Source organism: Penicillium oxalicum, chromosome VI (genome assembly GCF_001723175.1).
Source record: "Penicillium oxalicum strain HP7-1 chromosome VI, whole genome shotgun sequence".
NCBI lineage: Eukaryota > Fungi > Ascomycota > Eurotiomycetes > Eurotiales > Aspergillaceae > Penicillium > Penicillium oxalicum.
The window spans coordinates 2,527,876-2,542,975 of NC_064655.1; the positions used below are offsets into that span (position 1 = coordinate 2,527,876).

The 15,100-nt window shown below is 52.3% G+C and overlaps 1 protein-coding gene across 1 annotated transcript; it reads left to right on the forward strand.

Annotated features, from left to right (window-relative positions):
* Positions 1–1,885: 1,885 nt before the first annotated feature.
* POX_f08122 (Polyketide synthase-nonribosomal peptide synthetase) lies at positions 1,886–14,460 on the forward strand (the record flags this gene model as incomplete). Its single annotated transcript, XM_050116903.1, has 7 exons — positions 1,886–2,846; positions 2,899–5,989; positions 6,053–6,273; positions 6,330–8,574; positions 8,627–9,333; positions 9,385–11,313; positions 11,372–14,460. 7 exons carry the CDS (start codon positions 1,886–1,888, stop codon positions 14,458–14,460), a joined length of 12,243 nt encoding a protein of 4,080 aa, XP_049967042.1.
* Positions 14,461–15,100: the final 640 nt, after the last annotated feature.

The window sequence follows — 15,100 nt, forward strand, 5'->3', positions numbered from 1 at the left end:
GCCTCAACTTTCTCCAATGAGATCGAGTCATCATGTGTTGATAGCGGGCTAGAGGATGGTTCTGCATTATGTTTGGTTTGTGAGGTCGGAGATGGGGTTTTGAAGCGAAGCTGGATTAAAGAATAAAATTGGGGTAGGTTTGTGTAGTGGGACTAACATAAAACAGTCAGGTTAACACCGGCGTTCAGAGGCAGATGGACAATGGAGGAATTAGGAGTGCCAGTTGCTTGTATGCGCAGCTAGCATAAGCAACTGCTCACTCATGTTAACATCAATATCCTTTTACTCTCGGTGATCGCACCAGATGCTCTGGTAGTACGGAGTCAAACTTGTCATGTTACTATGTAAAAGCTTGGAATTATGATCACATCTCAATATAAAAGATTTTAATGCTATCAAGAGTAAGACCGGCTCTTTGGAGACTTTAGAGCCTATTCAATGCCTGTGCTCTCCAGAGTCTGGACGGGAAATATGAGATATAGTGTAGTTGGGGATTCTGTTGCACTCCGTTTTAATTTTCTTTGCTGTTGTTGTACTTGCTCAACTGAGGGGAAGAGTTCGGCGATCGTTCTGTTTAGATACAGTAGTTTGCACCCGCTTCGGTCAGTCCGTTCAGTTAACTAATTAGTTATGTTTGAAGGAGCGTCAAGGAGAACACACACACACACACACACACACACACACATTCAACTGTCAAAACAAGTACTCGAATTTATTCATCTTTCGATTTCACTTGAATCATACATCATTCATTCGCTGCATGTGACCCTGCCCTTATTATTGTTATCACCGCTCTGGTGAAATTGGTTATTTTCTTTTTACTCGTGCCTCAACCCGCCCGGGATTGATCAGGCTGCCGAGAGCCCATTCTTCCGTCACAATAGGTACTGTAGGTACTGTATAATGTCAAGGAAATGGTGGTCCGCACCATATTGACTTAAACGGTACGGTACAGTGCCTTTGAGTTTTCCGAGGATATGCTCTTTGGTCTTGGGACTAACGCGTACTGTTCGCCACCTCTCGCCACCTCGGAAATGTACTATCACCCCGGTCCACGGGTTTTTTTGAGGAATATTTTACCCCTTCGACCTAGCAATCTTAGAACCAGGATCAGCGCTCTTTTCATGTCATCATAATAATAATCCCCTTTTGATTCCGTTGCCAATTTCATGGCTAGTAAATCCAGTGTAACTTCGTGGCTATATAGAGGCACTTCGGATATATAGTTGTACGACTGGGTCCATTTTCATCACCGCGTACTGGGCACATTAGTAACAAGGTCAATTACTTTTAATACTCGTAATATTACTCATGCACAAAGCTACATCTTGTCAACTCAGGATTTATGCTTGCCTCACTTGATCTGGGTGTTTAGAAGGACGACACAGGACCGAGGAATACAAATTCGGTTGGGGCTTTCCAAGGTCGGCGGTAAGGCAGTAGGTTAAGGCAGCCAAGCTCAACGCGTCTCCACACTTGGACCTCTTCAGAAAACATTCAACATCTCCACTCCCTACGCACAATCGCAATTTCAACTGAGAGACGCGACCCGATATCTTTCCGTTAATATTACGCAAGCGGCTTTAGGAAATCCAACATGGATCTTGTCATGAGCCAGCTGGATCTCAGCAATATTAGCTGCGGATATGCAATCCGTAGCCCCCGAATGTCATCACCGATAGACGGATCGGCTCCGAAGGATGCCCTCCGATCACTCCCCGGCAAAGAAGAGGCGAAGGAGGTCAACAAAAGCAGTGCTACAGAGTCTCAACTATCATTTATCTCAAGTCAAAATCTATCCAAGATAATATCAGTGCCCGTGGTGCTGTGGCCATTATCTCACTCATTCTGATACCCATTGCCTTATGCTCAACTATTCCCCGAAATGGCACCCTCCCAGGCACCACGAGAACCCATTGCCATCGTCGGCAGCGGATGTCGATTCCCAGGTGAAAGTAGCTCACCATCAAAGCTCTGGGAATTGCTGCAAGCTCCTCGCGATGTGCAGACCGAAATTCCTCCTACGCGATTCAATCCCCATGGTTTCTATCATCCTGACAACTTGCACCACGGCACCAGCAATGTTCGCCATTCGTACCTGCTCACCGAGGATCATCGCCACTTCGATGCTCAGTTTTTTGGTATCAAACCCGCGGAGGCTCATTGTATCGACCCGCAGCAGCGCTTACTCATGGAGACTGTCTACGAATCTTTAGAATCAGCGGGTTTGCGGTTGGAAGATCTGCGCGGCTCTGAGACAGCTGTCTACGTGGGACTCATGTGTGGCGATTATGCCGATATCGTGCTGCGGGATCCAGAGTCATTCCCCATGTATCTGTCCACCGGAACCGCCCGGAGTATCATGTCCAACCGTATTTCCTACTTCTTCGATTGGCATGGTCCCTCGATGACTATCGACACGGCGTGTTCTTCCAGTCTGGTGGCTGTTCACGAGGCGGTGCAGACCCTTCGTCTCGGCCGTTCTCGTGTGGCTGTGGCTGCTGGATCAAATTTGTGTCTTAGTCCCGAGCCTTATATTGCTGAAAGTAAGCTGCAAATGCTGTCACCCACCGGCCGCAGTCGCATGTGGGATATTCAAGCAGACGGATACGCTCGTGGCGATGGTGTTGCGGCGGTAGTACTCAAGACCTTGAGCGCTGCTTTAGCCGACGGCGACCATATCGAATGTTTGATCCGCGAGACGAGCGTGAACCAAGACGGACGCACCCGAGGTATCACCATGCCTAGCTCTGAGGCCCAAACTCGTCTGATTCAAGACACCTACGCCCGCGCAGGCCTCGACCCCCTGAAGCCCCAGGAGCGTTGCCAATATTTTGAAGCCCATGGTAAGCCAGCGCCTACCGTCATGACTACATCGCTTTTTGCTGAAAGAAGTAGGAACCGGCACCCCGACTGGAGATCCTCTGGAGGCTGCTGCCATCCGACAAGCTTTCTTTCCTGGCGATAACAACCAGGATCGTGGCTGTCTCTTTGTTGGCTCCATAAAAACTGTAGTCGGTCATACAGAAGGAACGGCTGGGTTGGCGGGAGTTCTCAAGGCTTCGCTAGCTTTGCGAAATGGCATAATCCCCCCCAACCTACTGTTCAACCAACTCAACCCAAAAATCAAACCATTCTACACGAACTTGGAGATTGCTACCGCCGCCAAACCATGGCCTGTGCTCCCTGCCGGCGTTCCTCGACGTGCCAGTGTCAACAGTTTTGGCTTTGGAGGTACTAACGCCCATGCGATCATCGAGGCCTATGAGCCTGCTCTCACCGCTCCCTCTAAATCGACGGAGCCCGACATTGCATTCATTCCATTTGTCTTCTCCGCAGCGTCTGAGAGTGCTCTCCGACGCATGTTGGAGTTATACGCCCAGCACTTGAGCAAGAACCCCACTATCAATGCCCGTGATCTGGGCTGGACCTTACAAGCTCGCCGTTCACGATTCCCCTTTTCGATCGCCGTCCCCGGCGCAACGACCGATCAGCTTCGGTCCAACCTTGAGACACGATTGAACAGTACTGATGCCAGGCAACCACTGAAGATTGTCAAGCAAGAGTCGCGACCAGAGAATCCTCGTATCCTGGGCGTCTTCACAGGTCAAGGAGCACAATGGGCAACCATGGGACGGGCCTTGTACCAGTCGCCCAAGGTGCGCCAGATCATCCAGGAGTTGGACGCCTCTCTTCAGGCGCTCCCTATTGGCGAGCGGCCTAGCTGGACTTTGGCATCCGAGCTCACAGCCGACGCATCCGTGTCTCGCATCAAGGCAGCAGAAATCTCGCAACCCATGTGTACGGCGGTACAAGTAGTCCTGGTTCAGTTGCTGCAAAGCGCTGGTGTTGTCTTCGATGCCGTTGTTGGACACTCGTCTGGCGAAATTGCTGCCGCGTATGCTGCGGGATTCTTGTCTGGCACGGACGCGATTCGCATTGCTTACTACCGTGGATTGTGCGCACGGCTGGCCCAGGGTGCTCATGGCGAGAAGGGTGCAATGATGGCAGTGGGTACAGGAGTGGAGGACGCACTGGAGCTCTGTGCTGAGCCGGAGTTCCGCGGTCGCATGTCTGTCGCGGCTGTCAACTCTTCGGCCAGTGTCACTCTTTCTGGTGATGCTGACGCCATCACGCAAGCTAAGGAAATTCTCGATGAAGAGAAGAAGTTCGCCCGTGTGTTGGTGGTCGACAAAGCCTACCATTCTCACCACATGCAAGCTTGCTCAGGACGTTACCTCTCCTGTCTGGCCAAGGCACGCATCGCTGTCTCAGCACCGACTGACACCAAATGCGTGTGGTATTCTACCGTCCGCCAGGGCCCAGTCACAGAGGCTGACTTGGCGGATCTCACGGGCCCCTACTGGAATGACAACATGGTCAGCCCTGTCCTATTTGCACAGGCTGTCGAAACAGCCCTCGCTGCCCGGGGCCCATTCAACATGGCCGTGGAAGTTGGCCCGCATCCAGCTCTCCGGGGTCCAGCGCAGCAGACAGTTCAGGACGTCCTGGAAACTTCCTTGCCGTACACCCCCACTTTGCAACGTGGTATGAATGACGTGGAGGCAATGGCAGAGTGCCTGGGCTTGCTGTGGCAGGGACTTGCCCCCGGATTCGTGGATCTCTCCAGTTACGACGCATTCCTTTCACAGGGGGCCGTCTCTCGTGTCATCAAAGATCTTCCTAGATATAGCTGGGATCATGACCGTGTGTTTTGGTATGAATCACGTGTGTCCCGCGCGACTCGTCAACGGATCGCGGCCAGCCATCCAATTCTCGGAACTCGCTGTCCCGATGGCGTCGAACAAGAATTCCGCTGGCGCAACTTCCTCAGCTTGAAGGAGCTACCCTGGCTGACGGGCCATCGCATTCAAGGCCAGATCATCTTCCCCGGTGCTGGGTATATCTCAGCAGCTGTGGATTCTGCTCGCGCTATGTCTAGCAATGAGTCAATTCAGTTGGTCGAGCTGCAAGAGCTACTGATTCGCCAGGCCATTGTCTTTGAGGATGAAAATGCCTCGGTGGAGATTCTAGTCTCCATCACCGACGTGACCCACCACTCCAAGGACATGGTCCGTGCCCAGTTTTCTTTCTATTCTGCCGTGGGTAAGGAGTCGACACAAATGACCTTGAACGCATCGGGCCGTCTTGTGATCACTTATGGCCCAGTCAGAAAGGATGCACTTCCAGTGCAGCGTCCTTCTCTCGTAGATATGGTAGATGTGCCCAGTGAGCGATTCTACAATGCATTAGATCCCTTGGGATACAGCTACACCGGGCGTTTCCGAGCTTTGAAGTCTATGCAGCGCAAACTGGGTATTGCTACTGGTCTAGTGACACGACAGGAGGCTGCCGACTTGTCGTCTGTTACGCTGGATCCGGCGATGCTGGATGCCGCCATCCAGGCAGTGTTACTTGCAAAGAGCTTCCCAGGTGATGGTGAATTGTGGTGCTCACAAGTACCGAAGGTGATTCATCGCATTGCTGTCAACCCTACCCTATGCGATCCGTCTGGCAATGGGGTAGAGTCTACGTTTCCTTTGGACGCAGTCCTCACTATGATGAAAGCGTCCGACACTCAAGGCGACGTCGACGTTTACTCTGCTGACGGACAATACACAATGATTCGTATGGAGGGTATCCATGCAGTTCCCTTGGAAGCCACCAATGCGGATCGGGATCGACCCTTCTTTAGCGGCGTTGTCTGGGGGCCAGCGGCTCCGGATTCGCAGACAGTCAACTTCGACGCTACAGCTACGCCCGAGGAGTATGAATTGGCCTATGTTCTCGAGCGGGTGGCGACGTTCTATCTGCGAAAGATTCACCTCGCCTTCCCCATGGATCATTCTGCCCGGCATGAAGGGCCTTATGTGGGACTGCTCAACTATGCAACATATGTAACCCAGCAGGTGGCCAGTGGTTATCATCGGTACACTCAACCACACTGGGCTCGGGATACAGTGGCCGTTATCAAGTCTGAAAGCCAGAGGTTCGTATTTCATTATCTAGGTTTGAAGCCAAAAAGTCGAACTTGCTAATGGATACACAACAGGTTTCCCAACAACATTGACTTAGCAGTCATGCACATCATTGGAGAACATATGGTTGATGTGATCAGCACTCGAGCCACCATTCTCGAACACCTGACCAAGGATAATCTCCTCAGTCGGTACTACGAGCAAGCCATGGGTATTGGCCATTTCAGCGACTACCTTGCCAGTGTGGTTGAGCAAATTGTTCACCGGTACCCACAGATGAAGGTTCTTGAGATTGGTAGGCATTTCACTTTCGATCTTACAACAGATACTAACACTTTTCTATGTGCACAGGTGCTGGTACTGGTATGGCCACCAAGAAGGTAATCCAACGAGTCGGACACAGTTTCGGCAGTTATACCTTTACCGACATTTCTAGTGGCTTCTTCGAGAATGCCCGTGAGATTTTCGCCAGTCACCAGGACCAAATGGTGTACAAGGTCCTGGATGCGGAAAAGGACCCTGTCGCTCAAGGGTTCGGGGAGCAGTCATACGATCTTATTGTTGCCTCTTTCGTGCTTCATGCTACCAGCCACCTTGAGACGACTCTGCACAACCTCCGTCGTCTTTTGAAGCCTGGTGGCTATGTGGTAATGCTTGAAGTTACCAACCTGGAGCAAAGTCGCCTTGGTTACATTTTCGGTTCCCTACCTGGCTGGTGGTTGGGTGCCAACGATGGCCGTATCCTCTCTCCCTGCGTGCCTACCGAAGAATGGGATAGGCTGCTCAAGCTAACGGGCTTTTCTGGCGTTGATACTTTCACATCTGACGCCGATGCCCTCCCCTATCCTGCTTCTGCAATCGTTTCGCAAGCCGTCGATGAAACAGTCGATTTCCTTCGCAATCCCCTTGGTACCCCTAGCGATTTTGTGAATCGTGCCACCCCGGTTGTACTTATCGGTGGTGCCTCCAGCTCTGTACGCGTAATTCGAGATGTCGTCAAACGACACCTCGACACCCGGTTCGACCAGGTACAGGTTGTTGATCGCTTGTCCGACTTTGTGGCAATATCGCCTGCCGTGTCCAACGGACTTCTAACGCTGAATCTATCGGACCTAGAAGAACCCGTATTCCAGAACATGACAGCAGATTCCCTTGCTGCATTGAAGCTGCTATACGAGCGCTCGAACTACGTTCTTTGGGTTACCGAGGACGCCCGTGCTGGCAACCCGCATCAGAATCAGAGTCTGGGCTTTGGTCGTTCAATGATGGTTGAGATGCCCCATGTGCAATCTCAGTTTTTGGATCTCGATCGAATCACGGAGACATCTAGTGTTACCTCCAGAATTGTGGATGCTGCTCTGCGCTTCGTTGGGGTGAATATGCCAGATCGTGGTGGAGACGTTGCAAGTGCTGGTCTTCTTTGGTCTACCGAGCCTGAAATCGCTGTTATCGGTGGCCGAGAACTATTGCCCCGAATCAAACTTAACCGGTCTCAAAACCTGCGATACAATGCATCCCGTCGTGCAATTGCTGAAGACGTTGACATGGACCAGAAATCTGTCCAGCTCGTGCGTAACGGGAACGCGTACGTTTTGGAGCAGGGGTCTACATCTGGATTCGGGAACCAGACACCAGGATACACCAGGATCCGTGTCGACGTATCCTCTCTGAAGTCTCTGCATCTTGGAAGGGGGAATGCCTTGTACCTTGTCGCTGGCACCGTGCTGGCGACAGGGGAAAAGGTTATTGGCTTTGCCGATAAAAATAGCTCAATCGTGGACATTCCTCCCAGCTGGATGAGTCATCGTCCAGATATATCCATGGCTGCTCTTATTTTGTCCATCATCGCCCGCCTGTTCAGTCGCGCTATTCTCTCCTCCATTAGTCCAGGCGGTGTTTTGGTGGTGGCAGAGCCGGATGAATTGCTTGCACCCGTTTTGGAATGGCAGGCGTCCCAGCAAAAGATCCGAGTTGTCTTTGTCACGACTCAAGAAGATGCACCCGAGCGTCCAAACTGGGTCGTGCTCCATTCTCAAGTCCATGTTCGCTCCTTGCCCAAGCTTGCGCCCACCGAACCAGTTACCATCCTGGACCTCTCAACAGGCGAGGAGCCCAGTGCGCTGGCTCTCAAGTTGCGCAACTCGTTACATCCAGCCTCGGCCTTTGAACGACTGACTTATTGGTTCAGTGATCACGCCCGACGTGGCGAGATTCACATTCCTGCCGAAGCAATGTTGACTATGTATAGACCTCCTATGAGCCCCCCAGCTTCGGACAGCGTGATTGCAAGCCACTCTTTCCCCGTCACGGATGTTTCTCAGATCCCCGCAGCGCGATGTCCGTTGGCTGTAGTGGACTGGCAGTCGACCTCGCACGTTCCTGCCTTGATTCGACCGGTTGATCACTATCCAATGCTGAAGTCGAACAAGACATACTGGCTAGTCGGACTCACAGGATCTTTAGGATTATCTCTCTGTGCATGGATGATCCATCAAGGAGCTCAGAATGTCGTTTTGACAAGTCGAAATCCAAAGATTGACCAGATTATTCTTCAAGAACTTAGATCATTGGGTGCACGCGTGGAGGTCTATGCTGGGTAAGCTATTCCAATTCGTTAGTTCTGAAAATGGAAGCTAACACTATCATAGTGACGTGACAAATCAGGAGAGTCTGCGCGGTGTTTACGATCGCATTTGCCAGACTCTGCCTCCTGTAGCGGGTGTAGGCCAAGGCGCTATGGTCCTCATAGACACAATGATCAAGGACATGGAGATTGACGCCATGCAGAGTGTTCTGCAACCTAAGGTTAAGGGCAGTATCAACCTGGATGAACTCTTCTCGGCTGAGCGCCCTCTAGACTTCTTCATCTTTTTCTCATCCGCGACCTGTGTCACTGGAAATATTGGGCAATCGAACTATGCTGCAGCGAACATGTTCATGGCTGGTTTGGCGGCCAACCGTAACCGCCGTGGACTGGCGGGTTCTGTCATGAACATCGGTGCCATTATGGGTGTTGGATACGTGACCCGTGAAACCAGCGAAGCCCTCCAGCGCAATCTGTTGAAGAGTGGCCACGTTTGGATGTCCGAGCAAGATTTCCACACCATATTTGCCGAGGCCATCTTGGCAGGTACACCTGGCTCCGACGCAAATGTGGAAATAACCTGTGGTTTGAGAATCACCAATGCTTCGGAGGAACAGCGGCCTCTGTGGTCTTTTAACCCGCGCTTCCAGCATCTAGTCGTCATGGAAGAACAGGTGGAAGAGACATATGAACAGGATAAGAAGGGAATGTCTCTCAAATTACAGCTGCGCGAGGCTCGTACGACAGACGAGATCTACGAGGTTATAAAAGGTAAGCAGTCTTAGTGGTATCAAATCCATATATGCTCACTAAGGATGCCAGAATGCTTCATTGTCAAATTGCAGATCATGCTCGGACTGGACGATGCAGCGACCAACTCGATCACGTCCAAGGCAGCTGATGACTTGGGAATTGACTCGTTGAACACCGTGGAAATTCGTTCCTGGTTTCTCAAGGAGATGAAGGTTGACATCCCTGTCCTGCGCATTTTGGGCGGAGCTACTATTGGAGAGATCATCAAATTTGTCTTGGAGAAGCTACCATCCGATATGACTCCCAGTCTAGGCTTATCTCCTCCAACTGGCGCTGCTTCAAAGGCTACATCCCAGCCCAATCCCAAGCCGAAAGTTGTCGTGGAGCGACGAAATGTTCCCAGACTTGAGAAAAAGATTGTCCACTCTGCTGGGTCTCGCACAAGCTCCAGTGTGACCGGCACATCAAAGTCAGTTTCGCCCGCACGCTCGATGGATACAGCCTCCTCACAGACTAGCGAGGCGGCAAGTCCTTCGATTCACACGGAGGAAATAACGAAGCCTCTCAAACCTCTTGCTCCTCTTCTCAAGGCTGATGTCGTGAGCTCGAATCTGGGCAAAGTCATCACTCCCGTTGAACAGACGGCTGCTCTGTCGGTCCGCAAGGAACCACTCTCTTTCGGACAATCCCGCTTCTGGTTTTTGAAACTCTACCTGGAAGACCAGACCACCTTCAACATTACCTGTCTCTTGCGGATGACAGGACCTCTATCTGTCGATTCTCTGTCTCGCGCTGTTACTGCCGTCGGACAGCGTCATGAAGCCCTCAGAACGTGCTTTACCGTCGAAGACGGACAATCTCCTGTGCGAACAATTCTTCCCGAGTCAACGCTCAAGTTGGAGCGCCAGGAGTACCGCACCATGGCCGATGTCAATACAGCGACGAAGAAGTTAACCCAGCATGTGTACGAAATGGAATCTGGCAGGCTCATGCGAGTCATTTTACTCTCCTCCGCGCCCAACAGCTCTGTCCACTATGTTCTCGTTGGTTACCATCACATCAACATGGACGGAGTCAGCCTCGAAGTCTTCCTTCACGATCTCGAAAAAGCCTATCGCGGTCAACCCCTCAGCTCTGACCTTCTCCAGTACCCTGACTATGCCGCCAAACAACGCCAGGAACGCAACCAAGGGGCATGGCAAGATGACCTGACCTTCTGGAAGAATGAGATGGTTGGCAGCAATTTGGAGATTCCCCTTCTGCCTCTGGCGTCTGTTGCCATCCGCAAACCTCTAACTCAGTACAGACACCACCGCGTCGAGCAGCGTTTGGATGCTAGGCTTGGTGCTCAAATCCGGCAGCTGTGTCAATCTATCAAGGCGACTCCTTCACACTTCTACCTCGCTACATTTACCACCTTGCTTGCCCGCCTCACTCGGACACGTGAGATCTGGGTGGGTATGGCGGACGCGAACCGCATCCAGGCTGAAACCGCTGATAGTATCGGCAACTATCTGAACCTTCTTGCCCTTCGCATGCAATACGATCCCGATCAACCGTTCGTAGCGAGTGTGCAGGCGGCACGCAAGAAATCTTACGGAGCACTCGCGCATTCGCGCATTCCCTTTGATGTTCTGCTCTCAGAGCTGCAGGTGCCTCGGTCTTCCACTCACAGTCCGCTATTTCAAGTCTTCATGGACTACCGTCATGATGTACGAGAGAAACGCATGTTCGGGGACTGCCAGCTTGAGGGTGTCGAATATGAGATGGGTCGGACCGCATATGACATTGCTCTTGATGTGGTGGATACCGCAGACGATGGGCCTCTGATCATCATGGGCCTGCAAGAGTCGCTTTACAGTCCCGATACCGCCCAGATGCTGCTTAATAGCTTCTTGGAGATGGTCCGTGCATTTGCTCAGGACTCGAAGCAACCTGGAGGTCATGTCTCCTTGTTCAGCGCGTCGGATCTTGAAAAGGCCCTGGCTTTAGGTAATGGTAAGTGTTTCATCAATCATATGGAATAAACGAACATTTCATTAATTCCTTGTCTCAGGTTCTGTTGTCGCGTCTCAGTGGCCCGCGACGCTTTCCCATCGCATTGATGACATGGCGAAGCAATATCCTCAGAAGCTAGCATTGAATGACGGTGATAACCTCCGACTTACGTTCCAGCAAATGAGCCAGCGAGCCGATTCGATCGCGTCGGCATTGCTGAGTGCCAATGTCAGCCGCCAACAGCGTGTGGCCGTCTTCCAACACCCGTCCAGTGACTGCATCTGCTCAATTCTGGCTATTCTCCGGATTGGTGCGACATATGTTCCTCTTGACCTGCGTCTAGAGCTAGCTCGGCTGGGTTCTATCGTCCAGGACTGCGAGCCGACTGTCTTCCTAGTAGATAGCCACACCCAATCCCAGGCACCGGATCTCATGCTTACTCGCCCCGCAATGACTATTAATATTGCAGACTTGCCACGCATCGCTCCCTTCCCAGTCATGAATCGTGCTGCGGCCGAAGACGAGGCGGTCATTCTATACACCAGTGGCTCGACAGGAAATCCTAAGGGTGTTCCGCTGACTCATGAAAACCTTCGGGTCAATATTGAAGGCAACCAGGCCGAGTTCCAATTTGGCCCGGATGACTGTCTTTTGCAGCAGATTGCCTTCAGCTTTGACTTTTCTGTCTGGCAGATTTTTATGGCACTAGCCAACGGTGCCTCTCTTTTCATCGCTCCTTCCACCCACCGCGGAGACCCAGTCGCTCTTATGGATCTTGTCGTTCGTGAGGATATCACCATCACAGGCGCAACCCCTTCTGAGTATCGCAGCTGGTTCCAACATGGCGATCTAGCCCGCCTCAAAACATCGCAGTGGAAAACCGCTGTCAGTGCCGGAGAGGCTATGACTACCAACATGATTCGTGATTTTCAAGCGCTTAACAAATCTGATTTGAGACTCGTGAATGGATACGGGCCCACCGAAGCCAGCATGTCGTCAAACAAGCTTGTGGTGCCTTATCTTACCAACAAAGATCATCCCGAGGAGTGGATGGAGAAGGGAGCTGTAGTAGCAGGCTACACGGCTCCTAATTACTCCATCTATATTGTTGATGAGGCCATGAATCTACTTCCAATTGGGCTTCCAGGTCAGATTCTGATCGGTGGCCCCGGTATTGCGTCTGGTTACCTCAACAACAAAGAGCTCTCCTGCATCAGATTCATCAATGATAAGTACGCCAGTCCTGAGCAGCGAGCCTGCGGATGGCGATGGGCGCACCTGACCGGTGACCGAGGCCGTATTGGTGCTGATGGACGCTTGCGCATCGAAGGCCGCATCGAGGGTGATACTCAGGTCAAGCTGCGCGGTTACCGAATCGATCTGCAGGATGTTGAAGCAGCCATGTTGAAAGCATCACCTGGCGCTTTTAAGGACCTGGTCGTCTCGCTCCATCAATCGACCCAAGCTCTGGTCGCACATGTTGTGTTCAGTCAACATTATCCGGCACATAAACACTCCCAAGCGCTCGAGATCAAGTCTCTAGAGCTCCCTCGGTACATGTGGCCTGCTCGAACCGTTTCAATCGACCAGATGCCCGTCACAGTCCATGGAAAGCTCGACCGCAAGGCACTACAGACCATGGACCTCCCCGCCATTGAGCCAATGAAGCAGACTTCGACTGCCCATCTCAACGAGGCACAGGCTCAAATGGTGCAGCTGTGGGAGGAGGTCATCTCTAAGGACATTTTGGCTGCGCATCATATTGTTGCGGAATCTGACTTTTTCGCCGTCGGCGGTACCTCGATGCTTCTGGTTGATCTACAGCGACAGATCAAGAGCTGGTTCAAGATGGAGATAGCACTTGCAGAGCTGTTCTCGGCGAACACCTTAGAAAAGATGGCTCTTCTTATCAAGCCACAAGAAGATATTGCCACTCCTGCAGCTGTGGACGCCGCTCCGCCCTCCTCTCCATCTCCTTTAGCCCTGACCGCGTCTTTGCCGCCAGCGCCGACTACGATTAATTGGAGCGAGGAAGTTCAACTTCCCCGTGTCCTTCGTGAGCAGACCAGCAGCGGCACTACAGTTTCCGTGCCCGAGAAGACCTCTGGTCTACGCCTCGTTTTAACAGGTGCCACCGGCTTCATTGGCCAGGCACTCCTGCAACAGCTTACTGCTAACCCCGCTATCAGCACAGTCCACTGTATTGCCGTGCGCGACCCGTCCGCTATTCCTGCTCACGAGAAGATCCTTGTTCACGCCGGCGACTTGACTCATGCCGCCCTGGGTCTCGCCCCGGCCGAAGCGCAAGCCATCTTCCGTGAAGTCGACGCTGTCATTCATAACGGGGCAGACGTCAGCTTCATGAAATCGTACCACTCCCTACGGCGCACCAACGTCGAATCGACCATCGCTCTGATCCAGAACTCCCTCTCTCGCCAGATTCCTTTCCACTACATCTCGTCCAGTGGGATCGCCAACCTGGCCGGCACCACAACCTTCGCCGAGGTGTCGGCCGCCAGTTTCATCCCACCGACTGACGGAAGCCAGGGCTATCTTGCTACCAAATGGGTATCCGAGCGGCTGCTGGAGGAGGCACATCGCGAGTTCGGTCTGCCCGTGTACATCCACCGACCCTCCAGCGTGACTGGGAGTAACGCGCCTCCCCTGGATCTGATGGACAATCTCATGACCTACGCACGTCGTCTCAAGGCGGTACCCATGCCCGAGCGCTCATCCTGGAAAGGGTATTTGGATTTCGTCCCTGTGGAGCAGGTCGTGCGCGACGTCACGGGAGACGTGCTCTCCGCTGCCGGAACGGTCCCGTCGGCGCGGGCGAGCAAGGTACACTACATCCATCACCTTGGCCGCCAGGTCTCTTTGACCGGATTGCATAGGTATCTCGAACGGGAGACCGGGGCCGTGTACCGTGTGTTGAAGATGGGCGAGTGGTTGGAGGAAGCTACACAGGTGGGAATGGATGCGTTGCTACGCACGTATCTGGAGAGTATGGACAAGGAGGATGTCAAGGTCGTGTTTCCGCGATTAGTGGCCGGGAAGAGACACGCATCGACGGTGGGTGTGGCGAAGGGAGTGAAGATTGGGGAATCTTGGTTGGAAAAGGGCAAGACCTTGTTGTTTTCTTGGTGATTTGTTGAGGGGATTACTACCAGTTACTAGAACCGAGATCAGTATGGCTCTACCCAGCTCTCAGGACGGCCGCAGGGCCCGAAATTTTAGATGCCCTGTTTCATATGGGCCATACAAAGTAGATTCCCCAGGCAGGAAAGCTCCTGAGATCACTGTACAGTTAACTTATCCTGTCATTGTAGATCAACCTCGAGTCAAACCATCTACACAGCGCCGGGTGCATACCTGCCATAATAGGATCCGTAGGCTGTATAAACTATCTAGGATGGAATAGTACCCATCCCGCCATCTACAGTCTCTCGAGTCGGTGATCTCGTGTCATGAAGCTGTGCTACCAAATAATTTCTGATTTCCATCGGGGCTTGAATCCCCAGTAAAGAGTACCTGACTGCCCTCAATTCCTCGCAATGTTCGAAGGGCTCATTGTTACGTGTGTCATGAACCACAGCGATGTGCACTAGGGAAGAGGAACCCATCAACGGGTCCATCACTTTAGCAACTCCGGTAGACCGGAACAAAAACTCGTAAGAACTGTCAGATCACTTGATCCACTTGAGTATCATGCACAAGGCGCGGCTAGATATTTCTCCTTCATCGGTAGGACCGTCAAGGCTGAGGGCCTCCTCCTCCGACCCCGACC